This window comes from Henckelia pumila, chromosome 4 (assembly GCF_033568475.1).
Source record: "Henckelia pumila isolate YLH828 chromosome 4, ASM3356847v2, whole genome shotgun sequence".
In the NCBI taxonomy this organism is placed as follows: Eukaryota; Viridiplantae; Streptophyta; class Magnoliopsida; order Lamiales; family Gesneriaceae; genus Henckelia; species Henckelia pumila.
In genome coordinates this window covers 135022005-135036630 of record NC_133123.1, presented here as the reverse complement: position 1 = coordinate 135036630, position 14626 = coordinate 135022005, and the positions used below count along the sequence as shown (strand labels likewise).

At 38.2% G+C, this 14626-nt stretch overlaps 2 protein-coding genes across 4 annotated transcripts; both read left to right on the top strand.

The window, feature by feature from the left end:
- Window positions 1-293: 293 nt before the first annotated feature.
- On the top strand, window positions 294-3594 carry LOC140863505 (serine carboxypeptidase-like 26). The gene is made up of 8 exons (XM_073266971.1): window positions 294-715; window positions 785-880; window positions 972-1064; window positions 1146-1231; window positions 1349-1612; window positions 2677-2807; window positions 2903-2998; window positions 3087-3594. The coding sequence occupies exons 1-8, from the start codon at window positions 334-336 to the stop codon at window positions 3358-3360; spliced, it is 1422 nt and encodes a 473-aa protein (XP_073123072.1). The 5' UTR covers window positions 294-333; the 3' UTR covers window positions 3361-3594.
- Window positions 3595-4432: 838 nt separating this feature from the next.
- LOC140894502 (serine carboxypeptidase-like 26) lies at window positions 4433-13169 on the top strand. Of its 3 annotated transcripts, XM_073303007.1 has the most exons (10): window positions 4433-4954; window positions 5060-5155; window positions 5286-5378; window positions 5471-5556; window positions 5673-5720; window positions 10958-11176; window positions 11285-11415; window positions 11521-11616; window positions 11758-11863; window positions 12023-13169. In XM_073303007.1, exons 1-10 carry the CDS (start codon window positions 4573-4575, stop codon window positions 12209-12211), a joined length of 1446 nt encoding a protein of 481 aa, XP_073159108.1. In that variant the 5' UTR covers window positions 4433-4572; the 3' UTR covers window positions 12212-13169. The 3 variants fall into 3 exon arrangements, with proteins under 3 accessions (XP_073159108.1, XP_073159106.1, XP_073159107.1); XM_073303005.1 differs by lacking the exon at window positions 5673-5720 and having other exon boundaries at window positions 4434-4954; XM_073303006.1 differs by lacking the exons at window positions 5673-5720; window positions 10958-11176 and having other exon boundaries at window positions 4438-4954; window positions 12023-12790.
- Window positions 13170-14626: the final 1457 nt, after the last annotated feature.

Here is a 14626-nt window from a genome sequence, read left to right as displayed (position 1 = left end):
TAAAATAATGTAATCTACATATTATGATATCTTTGAAGATCAAATCTTATAATGTGATTATAAGAGAGATTATAATTTGATGAATGAACTATTTATAAAGGGTTCAGTTGATACACGTTGAACATAAGTTGAATTGAAAATTCAATTGTTGGTCACACCAGTTAAAATATCCGATAAGGATTCTAGAACAGTGCTCATATGTGGTCAAGAATTTAATGGGATCATTATTTTAGCTGATCCCTACAAGTATATATAGGTACCAGCAAATACTTTCTTCATGCATGGTACCCCAAGTGAGAAATCTTCTTTTGGTATAGTTGGTTACCTAATCCAATGGGGTGCAGATTTGGCCCAATTCCATGCATGTTTTACCTACTTTGCTCGCAAATTTTGTTGAGCAATCTTTGCCACTGTTTTTACAATGCAGAGCAAGAAAACGATGTGATAACATCTTTACCTGGACAGCCTGAAAACGTTGATTTTGATCAATATTCAGGCTACATAACTGTGAATGAAGAGGCCGGAAGAGCACTCTTTTACTGGTTAACCGAAGCGCCTACGCGCAGAGGGCCCGAGTCAAAGCCACTGCTATTGTGGCTAAACGGAGGCCCCGGTTGCTCTTCTATTGGCTATGGTGCTGTTCAAGAAATCGGACCTTTCAATATTAATCCTGATGGGAAATCACTTAAACTCAATCGCTATACGTGGAGCCATCGTATGTTTTGTTTTGTTTTGTTTTGCGGTTTCTTTTGATTATCTCTGAATTGCTTGGATGTTGTTGCAGTGGCCAACTTGCTTTTCTTGGATTCACCTAGTGGTGCTGGTTTTGCGTATTCAAATACTTCTTCAGACTTGTATACCTCAGGCGATCAAAGAACAGGTATGTTGCATGCCTTCACTCATTTATTTCGTTCATTATAGATATCACTTGCTTCTGATTGTTTATTACGACTGTTTCGTGAACCTTTTAGCCGAAGAATCATACATCTTTCTTGTCAAGTGGTTTGAAAGGTTTCCTCAGTACAAATACAGAGATTTCTACATTTCTGGGGAAAGTTATGCCGGTGAGAAGTATATCTTTTTTGGATATGTATATTTAAAGGTGGGGAAAAAATCTGATCTTGGAAACCTCATAATCTTTTTAGGACATTATGGGCCTCAGCTAGCTCAAATCATATCCGAGAAGAACAAGGGGATCGAAATCCCTGTCATAAATCTCAAGGGATTCTTGGTACTAAACTAAACACGAGATCTTGCCCTGTATCCATTATTCTTCCGGTTAAGAATGCCTTGTTTCGGGTGTATGTATCATCTTATATTTCCACGTTTTATTCTTGTGTTTTGCTAGTTGGGGAACATTCTCATGGAAGATTACTACGATTACAAGGGCATGTTCGACCATTGGTGGATCAATGGTTTGATTTCGGATTCGACTTACCAAAAACTCAATGACACATGCGCTTCATCCTCCCCTGTTCATCCTTCAGCTGATTGTCAGAAAGCTCTCGATCTCGCGACTCAAGAGAAAGGAAACATCGACCAAGAGAGCATTTTCACGCCTCTGTGTGCCGACAAATCGTCTTCAAATAGGCGCCTTCTCAGTGGTCGCCATGTAAGTGTTCTTGGTTTAATGCAGGGGCGGCTGGAGCCCACCCCAGCCTTTGGGGTGGCTCCAGCCCAGGGTCAATTTTTTTTTTTTAATTATTAGCTATAATATATGTGTACTCTTAAGCCTAGATTAAATTTTTTAATTAGCCCAATATTTGGTCCAACTTATTTTTTGAAATATATTTGTGAGTTTTGTTTGGTTTGATTTATTAAAAAAAATTCAAAGAAAGAGAAAACAGCTCTCTTCCAGTCATGTTTCTTTTCAATTGCTCTAAAAGTTCAATTTTTATAAAGACTTTTGTATTTTCTAAAATTATATTTTGTTATTTTTGAACTGCTTGATTTTATTGATGTGTGTAATTGTGGGTTTCTTGTAAATAATTGTGAAGTGGACTTTTTAAAATGATTTAATCTGACTTTCTATGACATTTTTGTATTTTTTTTAATTGGAAAATGGAAATGGTCTGTATTTTCAAGTAATTTATTTTTAGGATTTATATATTTAATGTTTCTTCATTTCTTTGATCATAAATGAGGTGTTTTTGAGTAGTTTATGTTTAAATTTTTTCATGATGTATTATATTATTTGAGATATCATATTTTTCATTTTGAGTATATTGTAAGGATATCAATTGAATGCGATGGTTTAATATATTATGTATATAAAACTTAATTTTTTTACAACCACCAACATTTTTTCGAAGTCATCTCACTTGTAACATCAATCACATTTTTAGTAGTTTATATTTTTTTTGTCACTATATAATATTTATAGTTATCATTAAATGTTTTGCGAGTGTTCTTTGATTATAAATTATATTTTTAATATAATTTACTTTTTAAATATTTTATTTAATTTTAATTTTTTTATGGAATCAGTCAGCCCAGGGTTAAATTTTTTTCTAGCTACGCCCCTAGTTTAATGGATAATGAAAGGATGAATCGAACCATACATAATACATAACACATTTCAAATTGGTTTAATTAGGCTAATTCTACCAAGTTCAAATCTGTTACATGAACCTTTTTTTGTTGTTTGAACTCACTCATTTCTTTTTGTTCCTTAAGCGGCCATGGCTGTTCAAAGCATACGATCCTTGCACAGAAAGTTACTCTCAAGTTTACTTCAATCTTCCTGAAGTTCAGAAGGCATTCCATGCCAACACAACTGGAATCCCTTACCCATGGGTAGCATGCAGGTGAGTTTACTTTCACTATATATATATATATCCTTCTGTGACTCTGTCTATAACAAGATCCAAAAAACATTTGAAATTTCATATGTACTCTGCAGTGACACCCTCTACTACAATTGGACCGACGCAGCTCCGACCATACTTCCAATATATAAAGAACTGATAGCTGCTGGTCTCAGGATTTGGATTTTCACGTAAGAAAACACATCATTTATCCTCATTTCTTCATGACCCTTTTAAACATGGTGCACTCACATTCACATATGACACCATTTGACATAGTGGGAATGCGGATTCCGTGGTTCCTGTGCCATCAACTCGCTATGCGCTGAATGCTTTGAAGCTTCCGATCCTAAGGGACTGGTATCCTTGGTATATAAGCAAGAAGGTGGGCGGATGGAGCAGAGTATACGAGGGACTGACGTATGTGATAGTGAATGGAGCTGGGCATCAGGTGCCTCTGCATCGCCCCAATGAAGCGCTCATTCTTATAAAATCCTTCTTGGAGAACAATCCTATGCCTGGCCTTAGTCCAGAACTCGTCCAGGATTCTTGATCTGTTGGCTGCATCAATGAATAAATGTTTTAAGCTTTCTTTCTGTGAGCAATAAATTAGACCTTGTTTTGGTACCTCACAGGCAATCGTTATGTTTGGTTTCTGGCTGGAGTTGTCATGTATCCTGCTGCTTTCTTGAATAATAAATTTAGGGACGGAGCCTGGGATCGGTGGTTGCACCCTCTCCGTCCTCGACTTTGTCCTATCTATTGTATTGTACGATTCAAATTTGCAATAACAGTTTTTTTTTTTTTTAAATAGTTTACCCACGTTCACTTCCCTCGTTCGATGAAAATCATTTTTAGTTCTACTATCATCTCATTTAACTAGAGAGATTGCTTCTTGGTTAAACAAGTGTTCATTTGTGTCCTTTTCTCCATGTTTTAGAAGTAATTAAGTAGTGTTTACAAGCGCTTAAAAAAAATTTATGAATTGAAATTTTATAAAGAACAATTCATAATATATCATTTTTCAAGGAGTTACAAACACGTGCTAAAAAAATATATATGTGATGGATTAAAAAGAAAAGAAAAGAAAAGGAAAAAAGACGGTCTTTTTATACCTAATACATAAACAATTCCTCACCTACTTCCTCATGTGATATTTCAAGAATGTGAAGCATGTTCACCTAGTATTAGGTTTTATTATAATTTTTTATTCAGAGTAATATATAAATAAATATAATATTCTGAGTAATAATATAATTTAGATATATGAACTACAGTGCGTTGTTTGGTTAATAAAGGAACTATTATTTATATTTTATAATAGGTTAGGTTATACATCTATTATTCTACAGTGTGATAGAGTTTTTTTGAGGTTTTAAAAAGCACTTTTTAGTTTTTTTTTTTAACAAAATTTTAAAATTATATGAAATTACTTTTACAAAAAATTAAAAAATGATTTCTTCCATTATATAATAAGTTGCTCACCCCAAGTTAAACTATTTTAATGTTGATTTGACATATATGCCTCAATTAATTAACAAATGAACTATATATATCTATACGTGCATTATCACATTCTCATCTCAAATCAAATACAGATCTAAGAAAAGTTGGGTCATGTGGTCAAGAAATATATGTTTTTTCTAACAATTTTTTTTTTCTATTATTTTACCCGAGCCCAACAAATATAAATACTAGCAAATATTTTCTTGTCACTACCTCAAGGGAGAAATCTTTTTGTATAGTTGGTTAATTAGCTGATCCAATGGGGTACAGATTAGAACCAATTTCATTCATCTTTTACCTTCTTTGTTCACACATTTTTGTGGGCAATCGTTGTCTCTGTTATTACAATGATGAGCAAGAAAATGATAAGATAACATCTTTACCTGGGCAGCCTGCAGAAGTTCATTTTGATCAATATTCAGGCTATGTAACTGTGAATGAAGAGGCCGGAAGAGCACTCTTTTACTGGCTAACCGAAGCGCCTATACGCAGACGGCCCGAGTCAAAGCCACTGCTGTTGTGGCTAAACGGAGGCCCCGGTTGCTCTTCTGTAGGCTATGGTTCTGTCCAAGAAATCGGACCTTTTAATGTTAATCCTGATGGGAAATCACTTAGCCTCAATCGCTATTCGTGGAGCAATTGTATGTCTTTGTGTTTTTTGTCATGTCTTTTAATTATCTCAAATTCCGCCACTGGATTGTGTGCATCGATCCTTAATTAGGGGAATTCTATTGATGTTCTTGTAGTGGCAAACTTGCTTTTCTTGGATTCACCAAGTGGTGCTGGTTTCGCGTATTCAAATACTTCATCGGACTTGTATACAGCAGGTGATCAAAGAACAGGTACGTTGCAGCTTCACTCGTTAATTAATTTATAGCCATAGCCCATAGTTTAACTCTGGAATACTACAAGTTTCGTTCATTATTTCACTTGGTTCTGATTATTTCTTGTAACTGTTTCGTGAAATTTTAGCCAAAGATTCATATATCTTTCTTGTCAAATGGTTCGAAAGGTTTCCTCAGTACAAATACAGGGACTTCTACATAACTGGGGAAAGTTATGCCGGTAAGCAGTGTATTGTTCTTTTGGAAATATTTAAACGTGACATAGGTTTGGGGAAAAAAAACTGATCTTGGCAACCTTATCATCTTTTTTAGGACATTATGGGCCTCAACTAGCTCAAATCATATACGAAAAGAACAAGGGAATCGAAAACCCGGTCATAAATCTAAAGGGATTCTTGGTACTAAACTAGACAGTACAAGATCTTGCACCATATATATATATCAGTTCACTTTCTTCTAACGTTTCTGAAGTATCTTCTTATATTTCCATGTTTGATTCTTTATTTTTTGCTAGTTGGGGAACGTTCTCATGGACGATTACTATGATTACAAGGGAATGTTTGTGTTGTGATTTGGCAAATATCACAGTGTTTAAACTAACACTATCAAGATAATGAGATCAAACAATCGTGGCTCAAGAACACTCACAACTCACTACTGATTCACAGATCAATAAGCTAACACTCAAATCAATCACCAAGAAATAGTAATAATCAACACTGAAAGATTTACGTGGTTCAGTCTTAAAGACCTACATCCACGGGAGAGCAAACCACCGATTTATTATACTATCAAGAAACAATTCCCCTCAAGTTCCTTACACGCAGTAATCAATCAATACAAAACCAAATTGAATCAACAGATCTATATCACGTGTCTTTTCTTTTCCACTGATCTCTCTCTGTTCTTCTGACTTGATCCTTTCTTGGATTCGAGTATTTGGATTTCTTCTGCTGTAAATCTCCAAGCTTGAGAGTTTTCTGTTATGATTATGATTGTACCGTTGTTCATTCTTCTGGTAATTGCCTTTTATCCCTTAACTGATACGGCTTTCCAGATGGGCTTTCTTTACTCCATATCCGAGGCCCATTAAGCAAACAATTACCCTGTTAGCTGAACTACCAAGGCCCAACTTGATTTGAGACACTTGTTTAACAATCTCCACCTTGAATCAAATCAGTTTGGCTGCTCTCCACCTAACCCCAATGGTTAGTCTATCTGCACTGCCTTTACCAAGTTCATACAATGTTTGAACTTGTTAGAAGGTAATGCCTTGGTCAATGCATCCGCTGGATTGTCCTCTGTCGGTATCTTTTCAAGAGCTATATCTCCTTTAGACAGTATGTCCCTCACAAAGTGTAGCTTAACATCAATGTGCTTAGACCTCTCATGAAATACTTGGTGCTTAGACAGATGTATGGCACTCTGATTATCACAATATACCACCACATGTTCTTGCTCAACTCCAAGTTCTGACATCAGTCCCTTTAACCACATTGCTTCCTTAATGGCTTCAGTCACAGCAATAAACTCAGCCTCGGTTGTAGATAAAGCTACCACAGGTTGTAAGCTTGCTTTCCAAGTGACTGCTGTTCCAAATATTGTGAAGATATAACCTGTCATCGACTTTCTAGTATCCAAATTACCAGCATAGTCCGAGTCCACATACCCCACAATTGCTTCCTCTTCCTTGTTCTTCCTTGTGAACAATAATCCTTGTCCAGTGGAGTCTTTAAGATATCTCATAATCCACTTCAAGGCTGTCCAATGGCACATCCCTGGATTTCCCATGAATCTTGACACATTGCTGATGGCATATGCAAGGTCTGGCCTACTGCATACCATACCATACATTAAGCTGCCTACTACACTTGCATATGGGATGTGTTCCATCATTTTTTTCTCACTTTCTGTTTTAGGTGCTTGACTGATGGAGAGTTTTATATTTTGGCCCAGAGGAGTGGTGACTGACTTAGCTTGATTCATGTTATATCTAAGAATCACCTTTTCTAGATAACACTTCTGATTTAGATGTGTTAGGCATCTTTCTCTGTCTCTGTGGATGTCCATACCAAGTATCCTTTTAGCTGGTCCTAAGTCTTTCATTTCGAATTCATCACTTAGCTTCTGTTTGAGTTCCCTAATTGCTTTAACACATTTGCTTGCAATTAGTATATCATCTACATAGATGAGTAGATAGACTGTAATGTACTTCTCTTCCTTTTTCAAATACACACAGCTGTCATACTTGCTTCTTTGATATCCAATTCTTATCATAAAATCATCAAATCTCTTATTCCATTGCCTTGGGCTTTGTTTAAGTCCATAAAGAGATTTCTTTAATAAGCACACCTTGTTCTCATTTCCAGGAAGAGTATATCCTTTCGGTTGCTTCATGTATATAGTTTCCTCTAAATCCCCATGTAGGAAGGCTGTTTTGACGTCAAGTTGTTCAAGTTCTAAATCCAGTTGAGTTGCTATAGCAATCATAACTCTGATAGATGAGTGTTTGACCACGGGTGAATAGATTTCATTAAAATCAATACCCTCTTTCTGTGCAAAACCTTTTGCTACAAGTCTTGCTTTGTACTTGAGTCTTGTTGTCCCTGGATTCATTTCCTTTAGCTTGTACAGCCACTTGCATCCTAAGGCTTTCACATCTTTTGGTTTATTCACCAATTTCCATGTGTTGTTCTTATTTAGAGACTTCATTTCTTCATTCATTGCTTCCCACCATAGCTTACTGTCACTCCTTTTTATTGCATCATCAAAGGAGGTTGGTTCTGAATTTACCATTTCTTCAGCAATGGCAAGAGCATACCAGGCTAAATCTGCCTCTCCAAACTTCTTAGGAGGCCTTATCTCCCTCCTTTGTCTGTCTCTTGCAAGATGGTAGTTGCTTAAGTCCTGTCCTTGTTCACTTGATTCTGTTTCTGCATTATTCTCTTCACTGTCAGATTTATATTCGAGTGTAGGTGGCTCCACCTTAGCCTGTGGTTCATTTATTTGATGCTGCCATGAAGAATCTTTATCAGTCCTGTTAATGTATCCCATCCTTGATTCATCAAAGGTTATATCTCTAGAATTAAAGCATCTAGGCCCTGTTGGTTCTAGATTCCAGACCTTATAACCTTTTACCCCATCTGGGTAACCAATAAAGATACATTTTACAGCTCTTGCATCAAGTTTATCCTGCTTCTGATATGCATATGCCAAGCATCCAAATATCCTCAGATTTGCATAGTTAGCTGGTGATCCACTCCATCTTTCCATAGGAGTTTTAAACTCTATTGCACTTGATGGACATCTGTTAACTAAGTAGCTTGCTGTGGTTACAGCTTCCCCCCAAAATGACTTAGGTAGATTTGCATTAGATAGCATGCACCTCACCCTTTCAAGTAATGTTCTATTCATTCTCTCTGCTAATCCATTTTGTTGGGGAGTACTAGCTACAGTTTTATGTCTTGTTATCCCTTTTGCTTTGCATAATTGACTGAATTTCTCAGAAAGGTATTCCATTCCATTGTCAGTCCTTAAATGCTTTACCTTTAGATCTTTCTTATTTTCCACAGCCTGTAACCAGTCTCTAAACTTGATGTAGGCTTCATCCTTGGTTTTTAAAATGAACACCCAGACCCTCCTTGAATAGTCATCAATGACTGTCATGAAATACCTTCCTCCTCCATGTGTTTCTGTTCTTGAGGGACCCCAAATGTCTGAGTGTATATACTCCAGTGGCTGTGTTGTAGTATGTTTGCCTTGATTGAAGGATACCCTCTTTGCTTTGCCTAGAATGCAGCTCTCGCATGTTTCAAGTCCTTGTATCTTATCACCACATAATAAGCCCTGCTTGTTTAATTCCTGTAGTCCTCTTTCACTCACATGTCCCAGCCTGAGGTGCCACAATCTTGCCTTGTTCTCTTGTGATTGGATGCTTGCCGATCCTCCAACTATTGTTTCTCCTTCAAGTACATACAGAGAGTCTCTTTTGGTTGATTTCATGACCACTAGAGATCCCTTGGTTACCCTTAATAATCCAGCTTCTGATCTGAAAGAATAGCCCTCAGTGTCTAATGTGCCTAAGGAGATGAGGTTCCTTGTGAGTTCAGGAACATATCTTACATCCTTTAGAACCCTGTCTGCACCATCAAACATTCTGACTCTCACCATCCCTATTCCTTTTATTTTACATGCCTTATTGTTTCCTAGCAACACGGATCCTAGCTCAGCAAATTCCAATCTTTCAAACCATGTCTTAATGGGACACATGTGGAATGAGCAACCTGTGTCCAATATCCATTCATTTGAAATGTCATGATTTGTTATAGCCAGCACTTCTGCTGAATCATAACCATCAGAGACTATAGCAGCTTCACCTCCTTCCTTAGGCTTGTCAAAGGATCTCTTATTTCTTTCTGGGCAGTTCCTTTTAAAATGACCTTCCTTATGGCATATGAAACACTTCAGATTTGAAGGTGCTGGCTTCCTTTGAAATCTCCCTTGACTCTTTGATCGTGACCTGGTTTTGTTTTCTTTAAAATTCCTCCTGTCATTCCTCCCTCGAATCATGAGACTTTCACCTTGAGATTCAGAGTTTGTATTGGTCTTCTCTTGAAGTTCTTTTGACTGAATGGCAGATAACACTTCATCCAAAGTAATGGTTTGTTCCCTTCCATATAGAAGAGCATCTCTAAAGTTCTCATAACTTCTAGGGAGAGCATTCAACAGAATTAATGCCTTATCCTCATCATCTAATTTTACTTCAATATTTTCCAGATCATCCATCATCTTTGTATATTCTTCAATCTGGTCATCGAGCCCTTTTTCCTCCCTGATTTTGAATGAGTATTATCTCTGTTTCAAGTATAATCTGTTGGCCAGTGATTTGGTCATATATAGACTTTCAAGTTTAATCCATACGGCTGCAGCAGTCTTCTCTTTTGCTACCTCCCTTAGGGGTTTATCACCTAAGCATAGTATGATTGCACTGTGAGCCTTCTCAAGAATTTCATCCTTGTCCTTGATCGTTTCTGTCATCTCTTCCTTGCCTTTGAGTGCTTCGATTAATCCTTGATGAATTAAGATGGCTCGCATCTTGATCCTCCATAGTGAAAAGTCGTTCTTCCCTGTAAATCTCTCGATATCAAATTTCCAAGATCCCATTCTTTCAACTCTCTTCTTGGCTTCCCACGGACGGCGCCAATTGTTGTGATTTGGCAAATATCACAGTGTTTAAACTAACACTATCAAGATAATGAGATCAAACAATCGTGGCTCAAGAACACTCACAACTCACTACTGATTCACAGATCAATAAGCTAACACTCAAATCAATCACCAAGAAATAGTAATAATCAACACTGAAAGATTTACGTGGTTCAGTCTTAAAGACCTACATCCACGGGAGAGCAAACCACCGATTTATTATACTATCAAGAAACAATTCCCCTCAAGTTCCTTACACGCAGTAATCAATCAATACAAAACCAAATTGAATCAACAGATCTATATCACGTGTCTTTTCTTTTCCACTGATCTCTCTCTGTTCTTCTGACTTGATCCTTTCTTGGATTCGAGTATTTGGATTTCTTCTGCTGTAAATCTCCAAGCTTGAGAGTTTTCTGTTATGATTATGATTGTACCGTTGTTCATTCTTCTGGTAATTTCCTTTTATCCCTTAACTGATACGGCTTTCCAGATGGGCTTTCTTTACTCCATATCCGAGGCCCATTAAGCAAACAATTACCCTGTTAGCTGAACTACCAAGGCCCAACTTGATTTGAGACACTTGTTTAACAGTTTGAGCATTGGTGGATCAGTGGTTTGATTTCGGATACGACTTTCCAACAACTCAAGGACACATGCACTTCATCCTCTCGTGTTCATCCTTCAACTGATTGTCGAAAAGCTCTTGATCTTGTGAGTCAAGAGGAAGGAAACATCGACGAAGAGAGCATTTTCACGCCTCTGTGTAACGAAAAATCTTCTTCAAGTAGGCGCCTTCTCGGTGGTCGCCATGTATGTGTTCTTTTGTTGTCTGTGTGAATGATGCCTAAGATAAAGTTGGACCTTTCTTTTTAACATCCCACTTTGTTCCTTGAACTGATCGTTCTTTGGTTTCTTAAGGGGCCGTGGCTGTTCAAAGCATACTATCCTTGCACAGAAAGCTATTTCAAAGCTTACTTCAATCTTCCTGAGGTTCAAAAGGCATTTCATGCCAACACAACTGGAATTCCTTACCCATGGGTAGCATGCAGGTGAGCTTTATAGTTACTAATCCCAGTCGCGCCCCTCGGTTCTCTTCACACAGGGCCGAATCTAAATTAATTGACAGCATTTGAAGTTTTATTTGAACTTTGCAGTGACATCCTCTTTCACAATTGGACTGACTCATCTCCATCCACACTTCCAATATATCAAGAATTAATAGCTGCCGGTCTCAGGATTTGGATTTTTTCGTAAGAATATATGTACTTTCTTCTCTTTTTTCCACGTCCCTTGAGTTCTCGGCACCAACATGGTACATATACATATGACTCCTTGGCTGAATGAGTTCATGAAAATGACTTTGTTTTCTTTTACATTCTGATTATTTGTAGTGGGAATGCCGATGCTGTGGCTCCTGTGCCATCTACTCGCTATGCACTCAATGCTTTGAACCTTCCAATCATAACCAACTGGTATCCTTGGTATATCAGCCAAAGGGTGAGTACTAAGAAACAATAGTCATTCTTTTCTGAATTAGAGTTTAAACACTGCATCTCCATTATACAATGGGGGCGATTACTGTCTAAAGCCGAGCGGAGGAAGTTTTCGTTGCATTTCTGTCATGATCTTCTCTTGTAATGCCATATAATTATGCAGGTTGGAGGATGGAGCAGAGTATACAAGGGATTGACCTATGTGATCGTAAATGGAGCTGGGCACAAGGTGCCTCTGTATCGCCCAAACGAAGCGCTTATTCTTTTGAAGTCATTTTTAGAGAACAAACCTATGCCTGAGCTTAGTCCAACACTCGAGCCAACTGATGGAGCCGTTTTCCAGGATTCTTGATCTCTTAACTGCATCCCAACTACTCTCAGTCGTTGATCTTTTTTAAACTTTGTGCGCTATAAACGTCGATTCAACCATTATGTTTTCCTTTTGGAATTTTCAGAAGAACCGGTTGCGAAGATTTCTCTTCCAAAAAGAGTTCCTTATGGATTTCATGGAGCTTTTGTTCCTTTATACGCACCATGATGACCGAAATCATCTGACAGAATATATCTGTATGTTAAATTCTATCTATTGTAAATCATAGTATTTTGCCTCCCGGATACTAGATGATGCAAATACTTGATGGAAATTGGATGTGATATCACTATTCAACTTTTATCTGAAAACTTAAGGAAATCTGAATGTTTCGAGTCATGGATATAAGTTCAAAACAACTCAGATTCAGGTGCTTCATGTGGACAACCTGACTCATAGAACCTTAAATACTAGTAATTCTACGCCGATTCTCGGAGTTAAAATTATTCTGTTTCGAATGTTATTCTCTAGTATAAATGGTAACCTTGATCAGAGCTGTCGACATCTGAATTACTACTGCTATACCTTCCATTTTTCATCGTTCTCAGTGTTGGAAAATTTGTTATGGACAAATGGATGGTGAATGAGGCTTTATGCTCATTGTCCCACATTGATAAAATGTGGGAATAAATTGCACTATATAATGTCAAAGTTTAGACAATGGGTTGGGGCCCCAAGGGGTACCCATGTTTGTTAAAGGGAGCGGACCTAGTCTAGGCTAGGTTCGAACCATTAGCCACGCGCGCCGCCGTCCGACCGGCACGGTCACGGGCGTGGGCATGGGCTGGCTTTGACATAAATATAACTTTTTTGGACAAAAATTAATTAAATATTTTATTTTGCTTATCAGTGCAACTTTTCGTGTGAACGGGCACGACTTTTGGTCCGAAACAGTTCGGCTGAACAGGTGCATCTCTTCAGACCGAACCATTGCAACTTTTCGGCCATGCATGCATCGAAGGGGTGCAACCGTCCGAGGCAGCTTTCCAACGTCTACAAATAGATAGCCCCTGCATTCATTCGAACTTACCAATTCACTCATTCTTTCTTCTCTTGTCTTGCATAGAGAGTTCTGATCTCTCTTGTTTCTCTTCATAAAAGAGTTTCTTTAAAGCACTTTGTGTTCGAAGTTCTTTGGGTTTGCAGTGCTGCTACTCAAAGTTGTAAAGCGTTCTATCTTGGGAGACACTTTGCACAATCCCGTTAGCACCTAGGCGGGGCAAATTTTGTCTTAAAGAAAAAGAGTTAAACTCTTGGCTCGCTGTTTTGATCGTGTGGTTGCAAGTGGTGAAATTTATCGCTACAAGTTTAAGACAAAATTTTCGTTTCATGGCTACTGATCCATCTGCCAGTATTACGCCCCCACCACCGCCCCCTGTTACCCCACCACCACATGTTACGCCGCCGCCACCTACGGCCCCTGCTTCTACTGCCCATGCCGAGAAACCTGAGAAGTTCTCTGGTACTGACTTCAAAACATGGAAGCAGAAGATGTTGTTTTACCTCACAACACTTCATCTTGCGAGGTTTCTGAAGGAAGTAGTTGTTGTTCCGTCACCGGATGCTGACACACAAACAAGGTCTGCTTTCGATGCATGGTGTCACAGCGACTTCTTGTGCCGAAACTACATACTGAATGGGTTGGACAATACACTGTATAGTGTATATTCTGCAACCAAGACTGCTAAGGAACTATGGGAATCCTTGGAGAAAAAGTATAAGACCGAGGATGCTGGCACAAAGAAATTTGTAGTCGGAAAGTTTTTTGAGTTCAAAATGGTTGATACCAAGACGGTGATTAGCCAAGTGCAAGAGTTCCAAATCATCATCCATGATATAATGGCCGAAGGGATGATGATCAGTGAGTCCTTCCAAGTTGCTGCTATAATCGAGAAGCTTCCTCCTTTATGGAAAGACTTCAAGAATTATTTAAAGCATAAACGCAAGGAAATGGGGCTCGAGGACTTGATAGTAAGGCTGCGAATTGAGGAAGACAATCGCAAGTCGGAGAACAAAGCTGGTAAGATACCGATGGAAGCGAAGGCAAATTTGGTGGAGCCAAACGCTATGAAGAAAAAAAAGCATTTTGGAAAAGATGTAAAGCAAGGGAAGAACAAGAAATGGAAAGGAACATGTTGGAACTGTGGGAAGACGAACCACAAGGCCAAGGATTGTCGCTTACCGAAGAAGGACAATCAATACCGGGCAAATGTGGTCCAACACAAATCTGTGCCTATTGATTTGTCCGAGATAGATCTGTCAGCAGTGATCTTTGAGGCTAACATGGTTGATCATCCCAAAGAATGGTTTATCGACACTGGAGCTACGCGACATGTCTGTGCTGACAAGGATCTATTCTCGAAGTATACTCCTATAAGTGGACGAGAGCTCTATATG